General features: G+C 46.5%; 3 protein-coding genes across 22 annotated transcripts in view; 1 reads left to right on the top strand and 2 right to left on the bottom strand.

Moving 5' to 3' along the window:
• LOC117898578 (collagen alpha chain CG42342) overlaps nucleotides 1-2,693 on the top strand; it is a 57,526-nt gene extending 54,833 nt beyond the window's left edge. For 3 of the 19 annotated variants that reach the window (XM_034808101.1, XM_034808103.1, XM_034808099.1), the window contains 4 exons: nucleotides 440-466; nucleotides 548-601; nucleotides 908-1,105; nucleotides 1,459-1,692. In XM_034808101.1, the coding sequence (XP_034663992.1) occupies nucleotides 440-466; nucleotides 548-601; nucleotides 908-1,105; nucleotides 1,459-1,632 (453 nt within the window). In that variant the 3' untranslated portion in view covers nucleotides 1,633-1,692. Of the gene's footprint in view, nucleotides 1-439; nucleotides 467-547; nucleotides 602-907; nucleotides 1,106-1,458; nucleotides 1,700-2,207 lie in introns of those variants that run through there. The other 16 variants (XM_034808111.1, XM_034808110.1, XM_034808109.1 and 13 more) reach the window with 12 other exon arrangements.
• Nucleotides 2,679-3,342, bottom strand: LOC117898604 (putative peptidyl-tRNA hydrolase PTRHD1). The gene is made up of 2 exons (XM_034808154.1): nucleotides 3,074-3,342; nucleotides 2,679-2,980 (listed from the first exon to the last, which is right to left on the bottom strand). The coding sequence occupies exons 1-2, from the start codon at nucleotides 3,257-3,259 to the stop codon at nucleotides 2,807-2,809; spliced, it is 360 nt and encodes a 119-aa protein (XP_034664045.1). The 5' UTR covers nucleotides 3,260-3,342; the 3' UTR covers nucleotides 2,679-2,806.
• A 1,405-nt stretch (nucleotides 3,343-4,747) lies between these two features.
• Nucleotides 4,748-22,088, bottom strand: LOC117898603 (calexcitin-2). 2 transcript variants are annotated; one of them, XM_034808153.1, is made up of 6 exons: nucleotides 22,066-22,088; nucleotides 20,256-20,259; nucleotides 9,087-9,151; nucleotides 7,745-7,797; nucleotides 7,257-7,376; nucleotides 4,748-5,383 (listed from the first exon to the last, which is right to left on the bottom strand). In XM_034808153.1, exons 3-6 carry the CDS (start codon nucleotides 9,142-9,144, stop codon nucleotides 5,060-5,062), a joined length of 555 nt encoding a protein of 184 aa, XP_034664044.1. In that variant the 5' UTR covers nucleotides 9,145-9,151; nucleotides 20,256-20,259; nucleotides 22,066-22,088; the 3' UTR covers nucleotides 4,748-5,059. The 2 variants fall into 2 exon arrangements, with proteins under 2 accessions (XP_034664044.1, XP_034664043.1); XM_034808152.1 differs by lacking the exons at nucleotides 20,256-20,259; nucleotides 22,066-22,088 and adding an exon at nucleotides 13,609-13,705 and having other exon boundaries at nucleotides 9,087-9,233.
• Nucleotides 22,089-22,459: the final 371 nt, after the last annotated feature.

Raw genomic sequence — 22,459 nt, 5'->3', positions numbered from 1 at the left:
AATATAAATTGATGTGTATTTATGTCTATATAATTGCATACATATGTACATTGTGCACGCGAATACATACATAAATATATTGCGAGTATTTTTATCCATCTGTGCACTGCATTCCAAATGTACTGTATGATTCGAGCAAATAAATCTAACCCCCCAATTGCTAATTATTCGCCAGCATTGGAGCATGGTGTGTGTGCAAATATTGAGATGGCAAACAGACGACAAACAAGACGAGGAAGTACAGTTGTAAAATGGCTAAATGAAACAGAACTAACATAATTTTCGTTTTAATAATGCATTTTTCAATAAAGTGATGGTTTTTTACTAAACACAAACAAATATTCATTGGCAAAGAGTGGCATTTCCCCACCATTTCGCACTGCTTAACTAATCACACGCTAAACCCATCTCTCTCTCTCTCTCTCTTCACTGGCTGCAGGGTCCACCGGGCTTGGATGGCATGAAGGTATTTTCCATTAGGCTGCACTGACCTCCTCCTCGTATGTTTCTTGGCTATAACCGATCTTTCTTTTTGTGTTATTCGCAGGGAGCGCAGGGCGAGACGGGCCACAAGGGCGAGCGCGGCGATCCAGGACTGCCGGTAAGCACGCAGCAGCAGCATCCTGTCCTGCCCTGAACAACACTTCCCTGTATTTATATGTATCTACTTTATGTGGTTGCTAATTTCAATAATTTGTGTCTTCTTTTCTCCTTTTTTCACTGTTTTTATCTCTGTTTGCATGCACATCTCCATCTCTCTCTCTCTGTTGGCGTAATACACTGTCCTCCAAATGCTCTTTGCCACACTCTTTGACCCCAAAACGAAACCAAACACCCTCCTACACACGCACACTCGACACTCTCTCCACTTTTGCACACACTTTTGTATGTGAAATCCGAAAAAAAGGGCACCGATGGCATACCCGGCCAGGAGGGTCCGCGCGGTGAGCAGGGCTCGCGTGGGGATGCCGGGCCGCCCGGGAAACGGGGACGCAAAGGAGATCGCGGCGACAAGGGCGAACAGGGCGTGCCTGGACTGGACGCACCGTGCCCCCTGGGCGCCGATGGGCTGCCGTTGCCCGGCTGTGGCTGGCGGCCGCCAAAGGTTAGCATGTGATTCGTTTTACACAAAAAGAACCTCAACCCCAAAACCCAACCCTTACCCCACACCCCCCAATTGGCTAACAAAAAGTTGATCATTGAAATTTTGCATGCATCAGTCCTGAATCCCTTGGTTCCAGATCCCTGCTCCCATTCCCCCTATGTAGCCTATTCGTATGTATCTTTTTGTCTAACTTGGTTAACTAACTTTTGCTTTTGCACACACAAACACACACACACACACAACACTAATACACTTGCGTATGAAAACGCATACAAACAACCGAACTATTCGACACCCCAATGCCACGCCATGCCGCAAAACGTGAACCGGATACGATGCGAAATGCGGAATAGGAGCCAATCATCTCAACGCCCGTGCACAAGGATTATTTGCCCGATGTAACACAGCCGGAAAGCAACGCCAGCGATTACGAGCAGGAGGAGGAGGACGAGGAGGAGCAGGCGGAGGCGGAGGATAATGAAAACGAATATGATGAATATCAGGATAATTTGCATAACAATGAGTGAAAAGGAAACAGGCAGGCAGACAAGCAACCAACCGACCCAGAAAATGGCAAACACAAACATACCAAAAAGCAAACAAACAGAAACGCCGCTCCCTCTCACTCTCCCTCACACTCTGAGAAACACACACACAAAATCCACTTACACTTCCACTTGAAACGCACACACTTAAGCACACACACAGGCACTCACGCACACTGGCACACAGAAGGCTTTGGCAATGGCAATGGCGACTAGTTAAGCATTTCCGATTTCCGCTGCGAGTGAGCTTTGGTTTCTGTTTCGCTCTGTTGACATTTGCAATTAGCGTTAACAAATGCCAAGTGGATAGCTGCTGCTGCTGCTGCCAACGGTCCGCTTAAGTAGTTGCCATTAGCATACACTCGACCGCTCATCCTCACTCTCACTCACTCACTCTCCCCCCCAGCAATTACCCTTTCGCCTAAACATAGATACACAAACACTATCGTAGCTTTGCTCTAGCTTGGTGATGGTTCGTGCCGCTCATTTGTCTCTTTTTGATTCCGCATCCAACAAACTGTGGCCATTTCTTGGTTAACCCATCTGTTTCAACCCAGCAGGAGAACTGGCAGGCCTGGCTCAAGGACGAGCTAAACGCGCTGCAGCATACGCACACAAAAAACTAATCGACAGTCGCAGTCCCGGTCCCGGTCCCCATGCGGCAGCTGCATCGCTGGCGTACCGCAATATCCATACGAAGAATCTAAGCGCTTTGCTCATAATTTTAGTAATTTGTTATTGTTAAATGTAGAAATCGAACAAACAGCTCTACACACACACTGTACTGTATAATCCTCCAATTACTATATCCTGCATCCTTCATCTGTGCCAAATTGCTCCAAAAGTTGCAAAAGTTCGGACTACCAGCGCCATGACGTGTCACTTTGGACACAAGCAACATTTAATTCTAGATTTAATGTACCTCTATAAATATCTACGAGTATTTCTACGGCAATAAGCACACAAAACCGGAATGAACCCAGCTATTTTTTACAGAAACTATTTAAAAACAAAAACTTAAATAAAAATCGAGAAAAGTTAAATGCATTTTTAAGTCGACTGCCACGAGGGTCGCAGCACTTGGGACATGCTTGGGGTGGGGACAAGGGGAGTGCTAGATCCAGTTGAGTAATTACTTTTGAAACTTTCATTTTGATTACTCTTTCAGGAGCTTAAGGTGCTTAACGTATTTATGAACGCTTTCCTTCACATATGGCTTCAATGCGATGCAGGTGGGAATGTTCTCCGGCTGCTCAATCCACAGTTTGTGTTTTATTTCATTCTCCTTCAACTTTTCGCCGAGTTTCATCAGCGCCGCCTCGTCCTTGGCCTGATGGAAGGAATGGAATGGAATGGAATATAATACTTTGATTATTGTCTGTCCCATCTGTCTGTCTCTGCCAATGCTGAGTCGCATACGCACCTCCAGCACAACTTTGTGCATATTGTCGAGATCCGCCAGATATTGCTTCGTGTCGGCATCGTCGGCATTCAAGTGCATCACGGCGGCCGTGGCATGGCAGCATTGTGCAATAATGGCACCCAAGGGCCAATTGAGCGCCGAACGCAGGTCACTCCGCACCACCACATATTGCACGATATTACTCATAGTTTTGGTAGGTTTTTAATAATTATTTGCAAAAAAAAGCTTAAAACGCGGGCGGAAAACAGCTGTTGGACCGGTGATTAGTGTGACCGCGACATTTTCGATCAAATATACCTCATGAGCCTCAAAAATAAACCGACAAATAAAAATGTAGTTATCAATGACAAAATGTAAATAGGGACCAGAGTGATATTTGATATTCTCTTTAGTATTACCAGCTAGTTGGGACTCTCAGCATTGAAAATATAATTTTACCTACTTGATGAATCAATTCTACACAAGATTGGCTTGTTTTCATGGCTGCTTTTAGTGCATTGTTTACAAAATAAGGGTCCAGCAAAGAAGTTGCTGCCATATTGCCACCTAGCGAGAGCGTTGCCAGACGCAGATAAAAAGCAAATATACTCAGGAACTCAAAAAGTGCTACTCATCATTTGAGTTTGAATTTGAAAATGAGCGCCAGGTGCACTTAGTACCGAAAACAAACACGTTGGAGCGCCACAAGTTAGTTTCTGTGTTACATATTGAATGTATAAATCATGTACAAATGGCTGGCAAGGAAAGGAAGGACGTTCAACTATTTTGAAATTTATGTGAAATATCTCTTAATGTTTTTGATTCTAAAAACTTTGCTGACTCACTGCACTGTTGCTCCCTTCCAATGTTTAAATTTGTTTTTGTGGAGAGGGATTCACATATGCAACTTTAGTTGGTTGAAAGATGCTTCACATGCAGCGTGTAAGTATTCATCATCAATTCAAAATTTTTCTAACCTCCCCATATCCCCCCCTTGATTGCCCCAAGGGGTCCATTTTCTGAATGCAGAAAACACTGTCATTATGCTCCATTAGCGATTGGGAGTGCTGATAACATGGCTAATCCACACAATTTGGCTGCCACTCACGACGATGGCCGTTCGCAGTTTAAGTGCTGCCTGCATGCAGTTGCATAAATTACGACGTTCCGCCTCCCCCCAGGGAGTGCCAAGGAGTGCTGCTGACAGGATTTTAATATGCATAAAATGCTGACCAAAACGCAGATCTTATCTGAGCCAATCCAAAGCGAAGGCAAATCAATTCACGCTTTTTGAGCAACAAGTGAAGGGATACGAGCAAGGATGCGTAGATATTTGTTGGATTTATTATTGTAATTTATTGGAACACTTTACATTTACAATTTATATTTAAATTTAAATTTATGCGCCACAGATGCGAGGCGATAAACGACGACTACACACACATAAACAATTTGACATTTGACAGTTTAATTAATTTAATTGCTGCTCCAGCACCACCACGCAGACACAGGATCTGGCCTGCGGATATATTTGATATCATTGCAAAGATATTTAGTCGTTTAGTTCGTAGTTCGTAAAGGTACAGTCACGCATAAATGTGCGGGTATTTGTGTTTAAATGTTTAATATGTTTTTCTTGCTTTGCTGGCTACGCGCTTTAGGATCGGTATATAAAGTATAAATAGACAGAGATTAGATTTACTCTCTACTAAATTAGAACAATTTATTTTGGGCAAAACTTGAGATACTTTGGAGAGAGAGAAAACAACACTCAACTATGCGTACGAGTAGCAACAACAACGACGATCGATCGAAATCGAAGTCGAAGTCGAATTGGAAGTTGTCTTCCTGCTGCCCGCACCATTATCAATCAATTAACGTTTACATATATTAAATATTTTCTTTTGCTATTTCTGTTTTCATTATAATTTCACTTGTTGCGTTCATCAGTTGGTGGCCATGACCAGTGGGGGGCTGAGGTCTCGGTCTCCGGTTCTAGAAAGTGGCCTAAAATGTGGTCTTGCCAAAGATGAAGTTGCCGGGCGCATTGACGTCCTCGGCGGCAAAGTACTCCTTCCACAAGGCGGCAAACTGCTCGCGAGTGACGTCGGTCTGGCCCTGGGCCATCTTGCTGAATGCCTCCTCGCACTCGTTCTTCTCCAGGCCGTAGCTGGAGCAGACCAGCGTGAACTCGGTGACATCGATGCCGCCATCATGCGAGGCATCCTCCAGGTCGAACATGAAGTTCATGTACGCATTCTGCCAGCCCATCACGCTGCTCGGATCCTTGGCATAGGCGTCCCACATGTTGCACCACTCGTCCACGCTGACCTGAGGAGTACACGAGACAAGAGGCAAGAGTCAAGATTGGTTGGGTTAAGAGCGCCAGATTTATGTATGCAGCCCCGCCCCGCCCAGTGCCGACAAGACCATTAGCTGGCCCAACCGCAGGCGGAACGACGGAGGTACATAAAACATCCATCCCACTGCCTATTAAACGCGTTATGGCCGTGTTATGTTGGGTCTGTCGGAAAGTGGTTAGTGGGTGGAGGGGGAAGGGGAGGTCACTGGGGTCCACTAGGGGGTGTAATTTATGCGTCATGGACGGCATCTAGCGATGCGTTATTAACGTTTTGCTGTCTGCCAATACCAAACAACGGCAATTACCGCAACACAACGAGGAACGTCGACCATCGACGGCAACGCCTTGACCAACTTGGCAGCGGGTCCTGCCCCGATTGCAGTCCTCCCCATTAAATGCGGCATCTTCGACAAAGCCAAAGCAGCCGTTTCGCTTTGCCACGTTTTAATATGGCCATAAATAAGCAGACAGACAGACCGAGAGCCAATTGTAGTGCCAAAACCAAAGCGAACTCTAAACAGCAATCGAACTACATGGCGGCATATTTTTATGTTTATGGCCCATTCAGATCCTTGACCCTCAATGCAAAGCCAAAGAGGGTTGGCTGGGTGCTGCGTGAGCATCTTCCATCCTTGGCAAGTCTATTTTCCAGCTAATTTGAGGGCACATTCCCATTACCCCCGTGACACGACTCTCCCTTACTTTGTGTGTGGAGAAAGGAGAACAATAAATCTTAAGCCGCGACCAACAATAGTTGTGCTCTCCCTTCACCCCCTCTTTCTCTAGCTGCTAAACTCCGTCAAGTTTGTTGGCCAGTGGCCAAAAAGTTTTGCGGCTTTGTTGCATTTGAAGTTGCGCCACCTCATTGGGCCGTAGTTGAGCACAAAATATCAGTAACCCGATTGCCCGTAACCCGTGCACCGCTACAATAGAACTAAGCCGAGGTTTTGTTGGTCTGACATTTCAATTTCTGTTCACTTTGTATCCATTTCGAAGCGCATTGCATTGCGTTGCATTTGGCGTTGGTGCGGCTTTGGTTTGCTCGATGCTGGCATTGGCCGTGCGCGGGGGAGTGGCGGGGTTGTTATAGTAGTAGGATTATAATTTAATTTGCTGCACTCTCCGTACGATTATGGCATATCCATTGTGCCAAAAGGGGAAACTTGCGCCAGTTTCTCTCCACTCTCCACTCTCAACTCTCGAGTCTCGAGTCCAATGACAAAGTTTGCACTTCGTAATGAGAATGTGGCTGGCTGGCAAAAACGAAGTGAATAAAGTCTTCCTGCTGCCAGCGGAATTCCGATTGAATTTCTCAAATAATTCACAATTCAATTTCCGCTCGTTGGTGGGGAATTTGTTTACCAGCCCGCCACCTGCAAGTGCCACTCCCACTTGCCACATTTCACACCAATAAAAAGTGGGAAATTTATGAAGCAATTTTTTGTCTTCTTTGGTTTTTCGTGTGTGTCTGCCTGGGCCCAGACAATGCCAAAAAGTGCACGAAATTTGTAATGTGCTGGCCTTTACATGGAAATACATATATGTAGGTGAATGTGTGTGTATGTGTGGTCTGGAGTGTCTGTGTGTAGGTGCTGGACACTTGTCAACTGCTGCCACAATGCCATCGAGAGCAGTCCATGGATTTCAGCACTTTCGGCACTGACAATGAAGCCAGAGCCGTTCAACAAAAGCCCAACAGCTGCAGCACCTACCACCCCCCAAGTCCCCTTCCCACTCTGCAACCACCAATCGAAATCCAGGACACTTGACATGCAGTTGCCGTTTTCTTTTTTCCTTACGAAATTTACGACACAACTGAAGGGGAAAAGGTCGGTTGCTCACCTGTCCATCGTTATCCTTGTCCGCCTTCGATCGCAGTCCAGTCCAAATTTCCATCATCAAATCGTACGTCTCCTTGTTCTTCGGCGTGTCCTTAGCCCAGCCGCGCAGCTTGCAAACGCGCTGCAAATGGACACACCAGAGAGAAAAAAAACAATAACCGTCAGTCAGCACGCGTACACAAATTGAGTTATCGGGAGGGAGTTGGGTTTCGATGCCAGGGAGCGGGCCAAACTGAATGCAAATCAACAAAAAACATTTGCCCAATTCGAGCATTGTTTTTGCCCTCTCGCCATTGTTGTTTTTGGGCTGAGGTGGAGCACATGTGAGTGCTTCGCTCTGCTCCGCATTTATTTGCGGCATGCAGCAACCAAATTTTGCGCAGAGTTTGCAAGTATTTTGCCAGCACAAAAATTTATTCAAATTTTTTCGGCTCGGTTTGTATTTTTTTGTTTGTTTTATTGGTTTAGTTTCCGGGCTGCTCCACTTACCTCGATGGCCAGTTCGAAGTCCTTAACGTCGATTTCCCCGCTTTGGTTCACATCTGTTTCGTGGGGGAAGTACCGTCCATTCGCATTGTTGGTTATTTTCGGGCAATTCAGTTGAATGCAGCGAGCGAGCATAAAGTGCATGGGATGTCGACGCAGTTGTGGTCCCGGGAGGTACCGAGAACAGAAAGAAAAAGAGCGACGATGAACAATGTGAGCTGGCTAAACGGATCTCATGGCAAATGGCGGACACCACAACGCAGCTGTGACAAAGTTCCGGCCCACGAGAGTGTGTGGACACCGCGTTCCATTCAACAGAAACATCAAAACAGTTGCAGGCCAGGCAAGGCCTCCTCTTCCCGCTTTCCGCTTCCTTCCTTCTTCTCCAACACTCCATAAACATTTGGCTTTTGGCCATGGCGGACCTGTCATTATCATTTGCAACGGTGTGCTGCACGCGGTCGGGTCCACTTCAATTTCAGTGTCAAGTGTGCGGCACTTGCGTTTTATGACTCTTTTGCTGGCACCCACAGGGGCCTCCTGCCCTTTGTTATTTTCGGACCAGCTGCTGTCAATGAGGGGACCGGGCAACGAGCCAACCCAAAGCATTGTTGCGGTGTGTGTGCAGGGATAAGCCAGTCAGTCACACAGGTGAATTAGTAGTCGTAATTGAAAAGCACTTAGCTGGACCTCACTGCGGTGTTGCACTCCTCGAAAGTTTTCCCTTTCTTTTTTTGGCATTTGCATTTGCCTTTTAATTCAATTTTAAATTTGTTGGCAAGTTTTGTTTGACTTCTCCGACAAGTTCTCGAGCATTGAAGAAGGTCATAAAGTGGAATGGCGCACTTGGCGCACTCAAATGGAATTTATGCTTGGCTCATATTACGTATACGCGATGCGCGTCTTGTCGGCTTGCCAAAAAGCTAAAGAAGATGTCGCCGAAATGGAATGGCATGCTAATACACATATGTCATTCGTATTATGAGTTGGCGGGAGTGTGTGTGTCCCAGTGGATAATATGTGAAATCCTTTTCCATGTCCCACATTTACTTTCGGCACTTGTCTCTCTGATATATTTGACCCATTTAACAATCCCCCACATTAGACAGCAACTCTCAAACAAATCGTGTGCAATCTAATCAAAGTTTTCTCTGCTTGTGAAACGCATGCGGAATTTCTCGTTGGCTTCCCTTTGGCCAATAACTCGTAGCAAAGAACAATACACTGGCATCGATTGAGGTGGTTTGTCTTGAGCAACTCCATGCTGGTGGCTGATGGCTGATGGCTTTCGGGGCCATGGCCATGCATCATTCTGGCACGCACACTAGACTCCTCTTGCACTTACCAAAGAACACGTTGAACAGGAACATTAGCTTCTTTTTGCGGAAATCGGAGATCGACATTTTGCTGCTGGTTGTGGTTCTTCCTCTTCTATTGTTGTTTTACTTGTGCAGTTTTATTGGCTGTGGCCTGCTGTGCTGTCCTTGGGAAACTGCAACGACAACAGAAAACAATAAATAAAATAGAAAACTCAATTTATTGGGGGGCGTACTACCCAGAGGCAAGTAATATCCAAATTGGTAATGAAGTGTATCCCCGTAACGAGACTGCTTTCGAATTTAAATCGCTCTCTCAATTAGGGGCTGTGGCAGTGCCAAGCGAAGTGCTTGGATCGTAAAATTAACAGTCATGGCCAGGAGCAAGCTGGTAAGGAGCCAAACTCAGAGCTACGGAGACTGTGCCACAGCCACAGCCAAGACAGAGAGAGAGAGAGCGGATTTGGTGTGCTCTAGTTGACTGGCTTAGTTTATGGGAACTAATTCAGCCAAAAAGGAAATAAAACAAGACAGTCTAAGAATGCACAAAAAAAGCAGAGCCTCGCGTAATGCAAATGCATCCAAGCAAGGGTCGCAGGTGTAGGGGGTAGGGGTATTTTCAGCCAAATCTGACACAAATGCAGGCAATGGCTTTGGCTGCCTCTTGCATCCTTTGTGTGTGTGTGTGTACGAGCTGCTTGGCTCATTTAACCTTCAATCAAAAGCACACCGAGGGAAGGGCGGCCACACGGGAGGAAGGTTGAGCGGAAGCAGGCAGGAGCAGGGGCCATGTGCTGAATTAAACAAAACTACGAGCAAACCCGCACACGAGTATGTGGATACATGTGTGTGTGTGTGTGTGTGTGTGTATGTGTGTTTGTATGGTGGAATTTACTGGCATCAGGCCCTGTCGAGCCATGAGGCCATCATCAGGCAGCAAATCATCAAAAGGCATGGTCATTGCCATCCATTCCTCTGAAAGACTTCGTGTTTGCTTAACTGCCATTAAGCGGGGCACGGTTGGGCGTGGCATTGTAGGTACGAGCACGGGGGCGTGGCCAGAGGCCATCACAATATTTACTTTAGTTTTACTTTCGGTGAACAGAGTCAGGCAGCTCCCAGCTCCCAGCTGCCTGGCAATTTATTCATCTCGCAGCGGCACGGCACGGAGCAGTCAAAGCATAATTCCACAACAGAAGGAAATTGCAGCAAGGCTGCTGTCGAGTAGAATGCAATGAGGAGACAACGATGCAACAACGAAAACTGTTGGCCAAGTGCTGCCAATGGCTGATGGCCGATGGCGGATGGCTGATGGAACCGGCGGCACTAAAACCAAAGCATTCGTGCAATGTGCTTTGCCATCCCGTTTTCGTTTTCGTTTATGTCTTGTTTTGTTTTGTTTTCCGAAAATGCACTTTGCCTTGGAAATAAAATTAAATGGCATATCTCCGTAGTCACAAATTTGATGAGCTCATGAGCGTAAAATGGGAAAAACGAAACGCAAAACAACAAGAACTGCCTGAAGAAGGATGCGCTGGCAGGTCAGCTGCAGGTCTGCCCAGGTTGCTCTCTCTTGCCAATGCTAATATTTGTTGTTTTCATTGGCGAATTGGCTGAGCTTAGTGGCAAAACGATGCTCGACCTTTGGGAGAGTGTTTGGTTTGCGGGGAGTGTTGACTTATCGCTTATGGACAGACAAACCATCAAGATGCGGATAAATGTTGTTAACAGGGTTGTCCCTTTTCACTTTGTTTAATTGGGTGAAAGTGGATTTAGAAGTGTCTAATTTGAAGTGCAGAATGCACTGGAAATTAATTTAAAATATGTAAATACTTGTAGCTTAAATTTGGCATTCAAGTGTCACAATCGGAATGATTTAAGCTGGCAGAGAAAAAGAGGAACAACAATTCCCTGACATACGAAATAAATGTGCACAATATTTGGAAAGAATAAATAATCGCACGATAATGAGATACATTAATAATTGAAATTTGTATGATTATGCCGCACAATGTTGCCTTTAGTGACACACACTAACACACACACACACACACACACACACACAGGACACGCCACCCACAGCCACATCCGACTGTCACAGTTCATTAATTTTCCACGTGCGCGTCAATTAACAACAGCTGAAGGGGAACGGAGGCAGGAATTGGATAAAAAATAAATATTTATAGCCTGTGCACACAAAAAATAAACTCAGATCTCTCAACTTACTGGCAAAACAGAACAGAAAATGTGAAATTCAATTTGGCGCGCTTTTCATTTTCAATTTCAATTGCAATTGCCAGACGATTGGGCATTGCCTTTCATTCGGGCTGTCAAGCTGCCACCTGCTATAAGACCCTGCTGCTCCACAGGACGGACGCAGCAGCAGTTTAAGCCAATAAATCGCCTTTAATTCGCAAGTGGAGAGTGGCAAATGCAGTGGAAACTTAAAGCCTTTTAAATGGCCTGCCGTGAGTATTGTTTGTCTGCGAAATGAATAATTAAAAGTGCGCACAAATTGAATTCGGCGGCAGGCAGCTTACGCATACGCCGTGTAGCGCCGATGTTTGCCGCTGTGGCATTTGCATTTATATCGGCATCGAGTGGCTTTGTGAAGCTTACCCCTCGCCATTAATTACTAATACTCATGCGCCAATGCATAAAAAGCAAGCGTTGCCAGCCACAAATGGGCCGGGCGCCTGGCTTTCGTGGCACAAGGCAACCACATTAACATCGCTGAACGCTCGTTAATTAGTTTCTCTTTGAGTTTCAGTTTGAGCTCTGGAGATGTCTTTCTAATAAAGTCAATATGGCAGCGCCTCGATTATTTTTTATGGGCCATTCCTCACATAAATATCCATCAGCAGAGTTCATAAATTTCGTTATGAATACATAAACATTTTAATTGCAGTTTTAGTGGGCTCTGAGCAGTGGAATGGGCGATTTGATTTGATACCACAATTTATGGAGAAAATCGAATTAGAGGGCGGGGAGGGCAAGGCGCAATTTAATTTACATAAACCATTTTTTGGTTTGCTCGACAAAATTAAAATACTCACAGGCCGCACAGGAGAAAAATGGCAATAAATTATGTGGGATTGCAAAACCCAATTGACAGGTGGGTAAAATATAAAGTGCTGAAAAGTATGCTATGTCCACAATCAAGCTGAGGGAATTTGCCAACAATTTTCAAAAGAATTAAAATTCTTTTGTTGGCTGCTTTGATTGCAATCGAATGAATATTCATCTCAAAGGGGAAAAGAATTTTCTTCCCTGAGATATTTAAAATATTCGATTGGAACATTGATTGACAGACAATTGGAAAACTTAAATTTGTTTAATCCCCCACTGGCCTCAGTGACCAAATGACCCAGTCGCCAATCGTAAGTCTCAGCTCCCACCTCCGCACCCGTCCAATTCCCAGTCCCAGTCGCAGTCGCAGTCCCAGTCCGAGCGCCTTTGATTGGCATGGACTCTCTTTCTCCGTTCCGTTCCGCTTCGAGTGCTGCGGCTGTGGCACAGTTTTTTCAACGGTCGCTAATTACTTTTGCGTTGCCGTAAATTTGCGCAGCCAATTTAAAATAATAGACAATGCAGGCGGCGGCGTTGTCGTTTGCTCTTTATCTGCTGATGCAGCTCCATGGGCGCACCGCAAACTGCGAACTGCGAACTGCAAACGGAGCACAAGGTTCTGCTTTTGTTGCATTGTCCGTCCGGTTCTGGGTCCGGCCTGCTAGTAATTTCGTGTAATTTGCATTAATTTACATTTAATTTACTTTACTGGGCCGCCACAGTAACGGCAAAAGCGAAGAGGAGCGAAGACAATGCGCGGCCTAAGGCCAGCGACGCATGCCTGGCCAAACAACAAGCGCACGCGGACAGGACGAGGATCCTTCGAGGGCGAATCTGTCTGCTGTTGGCACATTGCGCTATTATTTTTCTTCGCTTCTCCCTCTGGGCTAGCAAAAAACTTTACGAGAAACTTGTGGCCGAACCGCCCAGCACCACTTGCAAATGAATTCATTATGCCAGCGAAAAGGTGCAGAAGTATAAAATTTTCTTTTTCTTGTCTGTGTCCGTGTCCGCGTCCGTGTTTGTGTCTGTTCTCTCCTGTACCTTTAACGTTGCCGTTAGCGTTCCCGTTCCTTTAGAAACTATCTGCCCACTTAGCCAAGAGCACAACTCAAGGAAAACTGGGCCTCTGGTTCCTGTTGAGCCATCACCCTAGCCTCCCGACTCCCGTCTCCCCTCTCCACTTGCTCTTATTCTTTGGGGCACTTGTGCTCGTTACTTTTGGCTTGTTCTTGTTCGCTTGTTCTTTTGTCGGTTTTGAAATGTGTTTTTTCGAAAATTGTGTGGGTTTATTTTTGTTGTTTTTGTAACGGAAACTCTCAGCACTAACACAGGCACACGCACGGGGCTACATGAACACCAAAATCAACACCAAAAGTGAAGCCAATTGCAGCTCCAACTATAACTTCAACTGCAACTGCAACTGCAAATGCATCCGCACCTGCACTCACACAAACGAAAGACTCGAATGTTTCACTTTACCGTTAGGTTCTGGGTCTGGGCTTCCACACTCTGGACTCTGGGTTCTGGGTGCTCGTGGACTCGTGTGTGCTCGGCAACGCGGTTCGCCGTTCTGTGATGCTCGCTCGGGTTGAGCCAGCGGCTTTTATACTCGTAAGCGCCCGCCCAGCCAACAGCAGCAGTCCATGTCCACGGCGTCGACGTCGCTGCTGGCATCGCTGTTGCATCGAGAACTTCGTTGGCAGACGAGCAACGCTACGTCGTCGACGTCGTCGTCATCATAGTAGCTCTGGGTGCTTTTTGTCATCGTGCGCTTTATCTTATCGCAGCGTCGTCGCTGTCGCTGTTGCTGTCGCTGCTGGCGTGCTGTTCTTTGAGTGTATTTGTGTGCAGTTTATTTCATTTTTTGGCCACCACGTGCACTGTTACGGCCTCAGCATCAGCATGCGGCATATTTGGTCATGGGTTTGTTTTGAGATTTAACACTCACAGAAAACTTCATGCTGTGATTTCTTGTAGAGTTTTTACTTTGAAGTTCAACTATACAAAGTGGCGAAATTAATTAGATAAGATACATAGATGGGGGAGTTTAAGCAACAATTTACTGGTCAAAGGCTAGCTTGTTACTTTGTGTAAACTTGAATAAATACTAAAAAGTGGCTCGAAAATAGGCAACAAATATCTAATGTAATTTTACAAATATTTACGAAAAGTGTGGCTCTATTTTTAAGGCCTAAAACAATTGATTACTCTGCATTTGCCACTTAGAGGATGATAATTACTGTCATATATCATGGTCATTGGTTTTAGTTTTAATAGCTTGCTGGAGAATGTTCAGTTCAATGCAACAATACAAATTGCACCCACAACCAAAGAACATTCCCGAACTCTCCATTCCATTCCATCATTCCCCCAAAGTACACCATTGCAGTGGTGCATTGTTGTGGCACTGCAGCGCACTTCTCGCAGTGCACCACAGCATAACAAATCAAAAATGTGCAAAAGTCCTGGACAAATTTTTAGCATAGCCTTGACACACAGACAATAAAATAAGCACACACACACACCAACGAACATAAATATGTACGATTATGTGTATAGAGCTCCCTCTGCTAAGGTAAATTGTGGACCAGCTGCGGGATGCATCGGTGGCAGTTGGCAGCATAATTTTTGGTAGCGCACTCAATCTTGTGCCAAAGTGTGGACCACCAACCGGGCAGGCAGCGCCAGGCAGCCAGGGAATGAACATTTAAGCAGAGCAATTTCCCGCCTGTCTCTCTCGCTTTTAATTACACAAAAAACACTCCTACAAACACATCCACGTGCACGCAGTTGAGCTCAGCTCATGTATTTCAGCTGTTAATTGTCAAGTTTTGGGCTGAAATGTCGCTGCCAATTTATCAGGCGTCTCAAGACCAGTCCACAGTCCGCACAGCTCGTCTCTCCTGCCTTGTGCTGCCTTTCCCATGCTGCGCCGTGTCGTTGTCGGCTCAGCTCACAGCAGGCGGTCATTCGGGCACGGTCACTCGGTCAGAATGTTCCAATTCCATGTTGTTGCAGACAACAGATTTTGCTGCTGCTGCTGCTGCTACTGCTGCTACAGCTGCTGCCTATTGCAGATGACCGTTTTACCAATGTTTCGTTCCAGTTTGGGGCCCATCCATGGCCCTGTTCATGTGCGCTTCTGCACGTGTGTGCAACGCGACGATGCGTGTTGGAGTAGGCAAATGTTTAAATTTCTTTTTACCTGTTTGCATCTCAAGTGGCCAGAGGCGGTTCAGCCCCAGCCAGCTTCTCCCTCTCTGTGATTGTGATTGTGTGTGTTTGTGTGAGAGGAAACGGAAGCCGGCATTGACACAGTTTGAAATTTACATGGGCCCCAGCAGTAGCAGTCCCTGGCTGAAGACCAACTCAAATCTTGAATGCCTTCTAGCGTTTGGCCCCATTTCTCGGCGTTTAGCTGTCCACCTATTTCATGTTGTTTTTCTTTAGTTTTTTCCTTCTTTCTTTCTTTCTCGTTTACCATTTCATGTCTCCTCTTCATTTTACTCTCCGCTTTTGGCCCCCGCCGCTGCCGCTGCCGCCGCATAAGTGCTGCCACTAAGCGTTCCGTTGTGGCTCACACACGAGTGCCCTGGGATACGGTACGAGTACACACGTTAACCTGAGCACGGCAACGGCGCATTATTTGAAGGCAGGGCTGTCTGTACACCCACGACAGAGCCACCCCAAATACACCTGACATGCCCCATGAACTGCCTACAGCTGCAGCAAGCTGCTCCTTTGGCTCTCGCTGTTGGTTGCCTTTTGTGCGGAGAACGTTTCGTGCCAGCCAGCCACACACACAGACACACACACACACACTCGCAGTCTACCTGCCTCGGCAATGGCAATGGCAACTTGATTAGACCAACATGAAATTAAGTAATTTTGCTGTATTGTTTAGTGTTGTTTCTCAGCAATGGCAACGGCAACAGCAGCCACCACAATGGCCAAACGAGAACAAAGCGACTCTCGAGTCTCGAGTCCCGAGTCCGGGCCAGCCAGGAGCTGCACACAAAAGCGAACAGAGAAACCACGAAACAGACCGAAATTAATGAAAATATTTTTATCTCAGCTGCGAATGAGTCGCCCAATTCGGACACTTTCCCAGGCGCTCCCTAAAACAGTTCATAAATCAAACGAGCGACGAGTGTATCTGCAGCAGCAGCACTAAACAATAATAAAAGGATTTCTGGCATTAATTTTAAAAACAAAATGGAAGAGAATACAATTTAAATTGTATGTTTAAAACAATTGAAGGCATTTTTAGGTTGAAATTTGAGTTAAAATGTGTTCTCTATGCATAACCAACAAATCGTTTACCCATTAGACTGTGATGCTCTTAGCATAATCAGCATAAACGGTGGTTGGGAGGGGGGAAACACTTCTGGCCATGAATTCTCAAAATGCATAAGCAATTGGAGGGAACATTTCATATAATCCGCACCCGTAATGAACTCATTTTGAATTTAAATTCACTTTTGCTGAAAAACTGTGCTACAATTCAGCGACGAGTTCTAATTTCCATATTCGCTTGCCCCTTTACGAGTACGAGAATATACCTGGAAGAGGACCAAAGCCACAGCCAGATGCAACTGCTCTGGCTCTGCTCTCGTTCTGAGGCATTTGTGGCGTTGCAAATTGCAGCACACTGGGCGGGGCGGGGATAGGTGAGTAAACCGTTAACTCTTCAACGCCCACCGCCCTTGTTTAGACCTGGACCAGGACCCAGACCTGGACGTGGACCTCGACCTGTCCCTGCTCCTGTCCCTGCCTCTGCCCCTAAGCTGCTCCTGGCCTTCCTTGAGCGTGGGATTAAATCAGCTTGGCCCTAAAAATAACGCAAGCTTGTCATGCATGGCAGTGGCAGCACCAGCACCAGCAACGTGTGGCATGGGGTGGCAGCTCTCGAGTTTCCTTCATGGGTGGGCGTGTCGTGGCGTGGCGTTGCTCGCTGCTTTTCTGTGTAATTTACTATTATTTTTTAAGCACTTCCCTTTCAGGCACCGGTGCTACATACAAACAATTTTATTGTTTGTTTCATTTGGCATTTTGTTTGTGTTTGCCGCCTGCGTCTTTTCTCTCTACGCCACTTTGTGGAGGTGCCTCAGGCGCCTCAGCAGCACGTGGGAAATTACACATGTCCCATGTACCCCCGAAAGTGTTTTCAACATGTCTGCCCTGCAATCTGCATGCATCCTTCCAGAGACACAAAAAATATATCTGCATCTGCACCCTTACCCTTACCCGCATCCGTATCCGTAACTCTGACTATTTGTTTGTCTTCTCATTTTGTTGTTTGTTCGCTTCTTCTCTCCGCCGCTGCTGCTGCTGCTGCTGCCGCTGCTGCTGCTGCATGTTTTGTGTGTTGGCTGCCAGATTTATGCTTTGGCAAACGGAATTTGTCTCGTGTGCTACAACCCTCCCCCGCAACGTAGCGAAACGAAAGCAACGCAAAGTAAAGCTTTCCCCAGCATCCATCCATCCATCCATTCATCCCATCCTCCACCCACAAATCCGAATAAGAAATTGATGACCCGAGATATGCGCTGCAGTTGCAGATTCTCCTCAGGCCAAATTGAATTTGCCGCTCGGTTCGTTGGTGTATCCGACGCTTGCGTAATTATTTCCACGTGCTTTGAGGGTCATTTCGGAATTATTACATTTCCCACCCACAAAACAAAGGCCTGTACTTACCTAATGCTTTTTGGCCTGCTCTGCTCTGCTCTGGTTTTTGGCTTGGCCTGGCTTTCGCCCCTCTTTTGAGCCCATAAAATGAATTTTAATTTGACCTGCCACCTGCCTGTCCACAGAGCCCCAGGCCAAACATGACCTTACCCCCCAATCTCCCCCCAATCCACACCCCCAACAAAAAATGCAGAACACTTTTTGTGTGTTTACAACCCGAAACATTGCAAACAAAATACTAAATAAGGAATTAGAATTTTGCGAATTTAATGCCCAAGAAATGCTCTGTAAATGGCAAATTTTTTGCAATTATTTTCGTTAATTTAAATATTTGTGTAGCTTACAATCTAATCTTCAGTCAACTGATGAATAAGTTTCTTGACAGTTTCTAAGCAAAGAATTAGAGTCATCAAGTGCTTATCTCAGAGATAGCGTTAACATGTTTAACAAACTCTCCAAAGATCCAGCAAGTGCCTCCCATTCAAGGTCTCATTTGAATGGTTGCTAATTCCGATCCAATAAGTTAGAGTATCGCCGGAGCTGGAAACAAATACGAGTATGTACATATGCAAACACATATGCAAAATAAATACCAGACCAAACGGATGGTATAATAACAATTATTGCTTCGCCCTGCCCCAAATTTCCCAATCCTCTTTTGGCTCGGACTTTCCGCCAGGCTCGGACCAGGACGGGGGCAACAGGACAGCGGAAGCTGAAAATTTCATTGATTTTGGCAACGGCAACGGCAGCGGCAAGGGACAGCGGCCAGCGGGAAACAGGCGACGGAAGCCATGAAAAAGCCACCAGTCAGCAGTGTGCCAGTCAGCACTCAGTAGGCAGTGGCCCAAAAATGTTGGTAGGCCCCAGTCCAGGAGGCCACTTGACTGGTAATTTATATCTTCGACGACCTCGTGTATGCGATGGGCGGGGACAAGGATTTGGGAAGGGTTGGGTGCTGCCTCTGGTAATGTGTGAGGTCTAGGCTAAGGTTATGACATGCCCCCGGCCAAACATTGCCAGCCAACAAATTTGTCTAAACAACAATGGGGTCGAGTGCGAGTATCTTTGTTTTTTCAAGGGAATTTTGCCGCATTTGTATCTGCGACTGCGTCACTTTCACCCGCAAAATGTTTGTCAGATAGCAGGAAACATTTTGCCAAAAAAGAGCTCAACGACTGATCTCCGATAAGGCGAACAGGGGGATGCTGTCTTATCAACGTGAAATGAAGACGTCAACGGAGGCAGAGCATCATCCATTAGGAGGCAGCTGCTGCTGTTTTGTGGGGATCTGAGGCGGAGGCTGAGGCCCTAATTGGAAATTCAAATTTCATTCAATTGCCTTGGCATCTGACAGGCCTCCGGCCACGGCCTCGGCCTCGGTGCCTGCAGCTGCCCCTCCCCAGCCCCCGGCCATGCGAAGTGCAATTAGCAATTGTGCCCCCAACTGGGGAGACAGCCAGCCAGCAGTCTCGCTCAGCCGCTTAGTTATTATATTTATTTGTGTTTCTTCGCGGCCTGCATCTTTCTACTCGTATTTAAACGAGCATTAGGTAATTACTGACTTTATCTGCCTTTTGGACTGTGGCACATCTCTATCTGCCGACTGACTGCCTGCCTGCCTGGCTGCCTGCACTGCGGCACAATCCACAAACGACAGCAGCACCTCCAACAGTCGACAATCAACAGCAAACAAAGATTCATGACATAATTTTGGTATTTAATGTTTTCTTCACTTTGATTAGACAATCTCTTTGGGAGAGGAAAAGGAAAGACAGCGCTGCGCACCGGTTTGACTTGCTGTCGGGATGCTGCTGCTGCTGCTGCACTGCATTCGACTGCGGGTTCAAATGAGTTCGAGGCATTTAAATGTGCAGCCAAATAATTTGCAACTTGACAAGCTTATATGTATCTGCCCCCCACTCGCATGGGCCACATGGAAACCACAAATTTTGCGCCACATAAAACAACCGCCAGAAGAAAACCAAAACCAAAAACCAACAGAAAAGCCAACAAACAAGAAACCAAACCGCAACTTCCAGACAATATAATTTTTTTGTTGTTTGTGTTTTTTGTTTTGTTTTGCTTTTGCTTTTTCCGCCAACTAATTGCTATTAATAAAACAGCACAAAAAAGCGAGCAGAGGCGGAGTCGGAGGCTTCGGCATTGACAGCAGGTGAGACGCTATTATGGGACCGTCTTGGGTGGGCGCTGCATGGAGCAAAGCTTTGGCCTAGGCCGATCGGAATGGCCAAAAGTCGTCAGCAGCCGATGATACACTCCACACAATGGGGCCCTTGCTCTTGTTAGCCCAAACTGCTTGGTGGCTGGTGGAAAGTTCACCCGAATTGAATGCCATTGTCTGGATGAAAGCTGCAAAATGGGAGCTGAGCTCATCTGTGATTAGTCTTTTGTGGGGCTTCCCACACCTGTTGAACGCTGCTAGCCCGAAATTCCACTCACGACCACACAAAAAACGGGCAAACCAATATGCACATAAAAATTCCAAAATTTATTGCAGCAGCAAGCAGGAGCAGCAGCAGCAGCCGCAGCAGCAGCAGAGCTAATTGTTTGAGTTGCTTACAATTAAACACGCGCAAATACCGAGCAAAAGTAAACACTAAACGTACTGCCGTAGAGAAGATGAACGAATGCAAAATACTCTTAGCATGAGGCATCATAGCCTGGGCTGTGGAAACCCCCTACAGAAAGCTACGATGAAGAGACCCGCATGCCAGTTGCATTTGCCCTTCGTCATCGGTGAGAACATTAGGCGGGAAAGGTTTGTACATTTTCAATTAAAGTTATGTCAATCCATGCTGTAACTTTGTGCTCTGGCTGTTACCCAACATTAGCTAACAATTAATTACGAGTACAGAGATGTTAGGGCATTGACAAGGCAATATTGCCACTCTGCATGAGTCTCATGAGTCTCTTTTTGTTTGACAAAGCCAAGCAAAACACTTGGCACTGCTGGGGCGTATTGTGTGGCATGTGGCATGCCATTGCCATTGCCATTACCACTGTCAGTGGCAAAGCAGCGGCCAGCATAAACTTGGAGATACAGGAAACGGCAGCAATGAACACCAACAACAGTGGATAAATTTGAGCACCATCCGAAGGGGCAGCAGCAGCATCAGGCAGCAGCAGCAGCAGCAGCTTGGAAACGTGCGAGTCAAGTATACAAGACAGCAGCTGCGGCAGCAACCACTTGAGGCCAGGCAGGCAGGCACTTTCGTTTTCATCTGATCGTCAGTCGGGTGGAAAGCGTCTGTTGCCACAGCCACTGCCACTGCCAGAGAGGTTCGTTGGTAATGTAATGCGCGCATCTTGAAGATACACCACAAGGTGGTTGCTGCTGCTGGTGGCATGCAAATGCAAATGCAACCTGATATCGATCAGCTGTAACGCAGCTATGAAGTTGTCCAACTATCCCAACATTTGTCTAATTGTTGAGTTTCTCGAACTCCAGCAGAGTATCCAGCAGCTGATGGCCGATAGCCAGCCACATGTTGCTTGCTGCTACAACACAATGATGCAACTGCAATTGAATAACATCAGAAGTGGCCAGCGGCCAGCGGCCAGCGGCTGGAGAGAAATTGCAGCCCATGCACACAGCGGACACTCGACAACATTCAAGGTCTCGAACTTCGATTTCTCTCAAGCCGACTCTCCCAGAGATCTACAGAGATCTACGTGCCCACTTTGTCTGGCTTGACTAATTCGTCCGTCCATTGCCATTGCCATTGGCTGGGCTGACCCGCAACGCTTCCGTCGATTGTCATCGCAGAGGCATGCGTAAAATTTTATTTTATTTCAATTAAATCCGTTTTTATATTTCAATTTTGGTTTTTTTTTGCGCAGTTTGGCTGGAAAGTTCCCAGCAGAGAGCAGGGAACTTTTCCTCTAAGCTGTCTGTTGATTTTCGGTTTGGATTGGGCAAGCGATTTGTGATTTCTGTTTGAATTTTTTTCGATTTTTTGATTATCCGGCAGCAAACTTTGTTCGTCATCGTCAAGCATCGAACAAACATGTACGGCACGGCGCCTGTTAATTGAACAACAACAACAAACTGCAATAACAAACAGCATTGGGTAAATGCCAACGCCCACCGCCACCACTGCAGCCACCAGAAATTGACAGGCTGCTGCTGCTGCTGCTGGCCAAGAGCAACTTCGGCAGTCAGCGTCTTGGCTTAAATGATCAATCGGCTGCACAAACAAACTTCCCGCTGCTGCAGCTTGCAGCTTGTTGTTGTTGGTGTTGCCGATGTTGCATTAACAACTTCCCCATTGGCTTTGTGTATGTTTTTTTTGCTGTTGCCTGGGTTGTGGCTGTTGCTGTGGCTGTTGCACCAACAAGCAACATGACTTATGGGTTTGTGCATCAACACGGAATTCAAGTAAGTCGCTGCTGCTGCTCACGCTGCTGTTGCTGCTGCCTTCATCGCGTAATGAAAACGAAAGTAACTCGCACTCACTCACCTGGCTATGCTGCCGGCCTGCTCGCTCATCCCCCACTCATTCTCCCACTCGCTCGCTCACTCACTCGCAGTCGCTCAGTCGCACGCTGGGCCGGCAGCCACACGCTGCATCATTCACAGTCGGACGGTAGCCGTTAGCCGCGCATATTTATGTGCATA

This window comes from Drosophila subobscura, chromosome O (assembly GCF_008121235.1).
Source record: "Drosophila subobscura isolate 14011-0131.10 chromosome O, UCBerk_Dsub_1.0, whole genome shotgun sequence".
NCBI lineage: Eukaryota > Metazoa > Arthropoda > Insecta > Diptera > Drosophilidae > Drosophila > Drosophila subobscura.
Note: the sequence above shows the minus strand (reverse complement) of the source record. Positions and strands in the feature narration are given on the sequence as shown.

Bases quoted from the DNA above. Each gene is read 5' to 3' on its own strand.
- LOC117898604 (XM_034808154.1), bottom strand. From the start codon at position 3,259: ATGAGTAATATCGTGCAATATGTGGTGGTGCGGAGTGACCTGCGTTCG. The intron at 2,981-3,073 runs GTGCGTATGCGA...TCCTTCCATCAG, and splicing joins TGCACAAAGTTGTGCTGGAG to GCCAAGGACGAGGCGGCGCT.
- LOC117898603 (XM_034808153.1), bottom strand. From the start codon at position 9,144: ATGTCGATCTCCGATTTCCGCAAAAAGAAGCTAATGTTCCTGTTCAAC. The intron at 7,377-7,744 runs GTAAGTGGAGCA...GTCCATTTGCAG, and splicing joins ACTTCGAACTGGCCATCGAG to CGCGTTTGCAAGCTGCGCGG. The intron at 5,384-7,256 runs GTGAGCAACCGA...TGTACTCCTCAG, and splicing joins ACAAGGATAACGATGGACAG to GTCAGCGTGGACGAGTGGTG.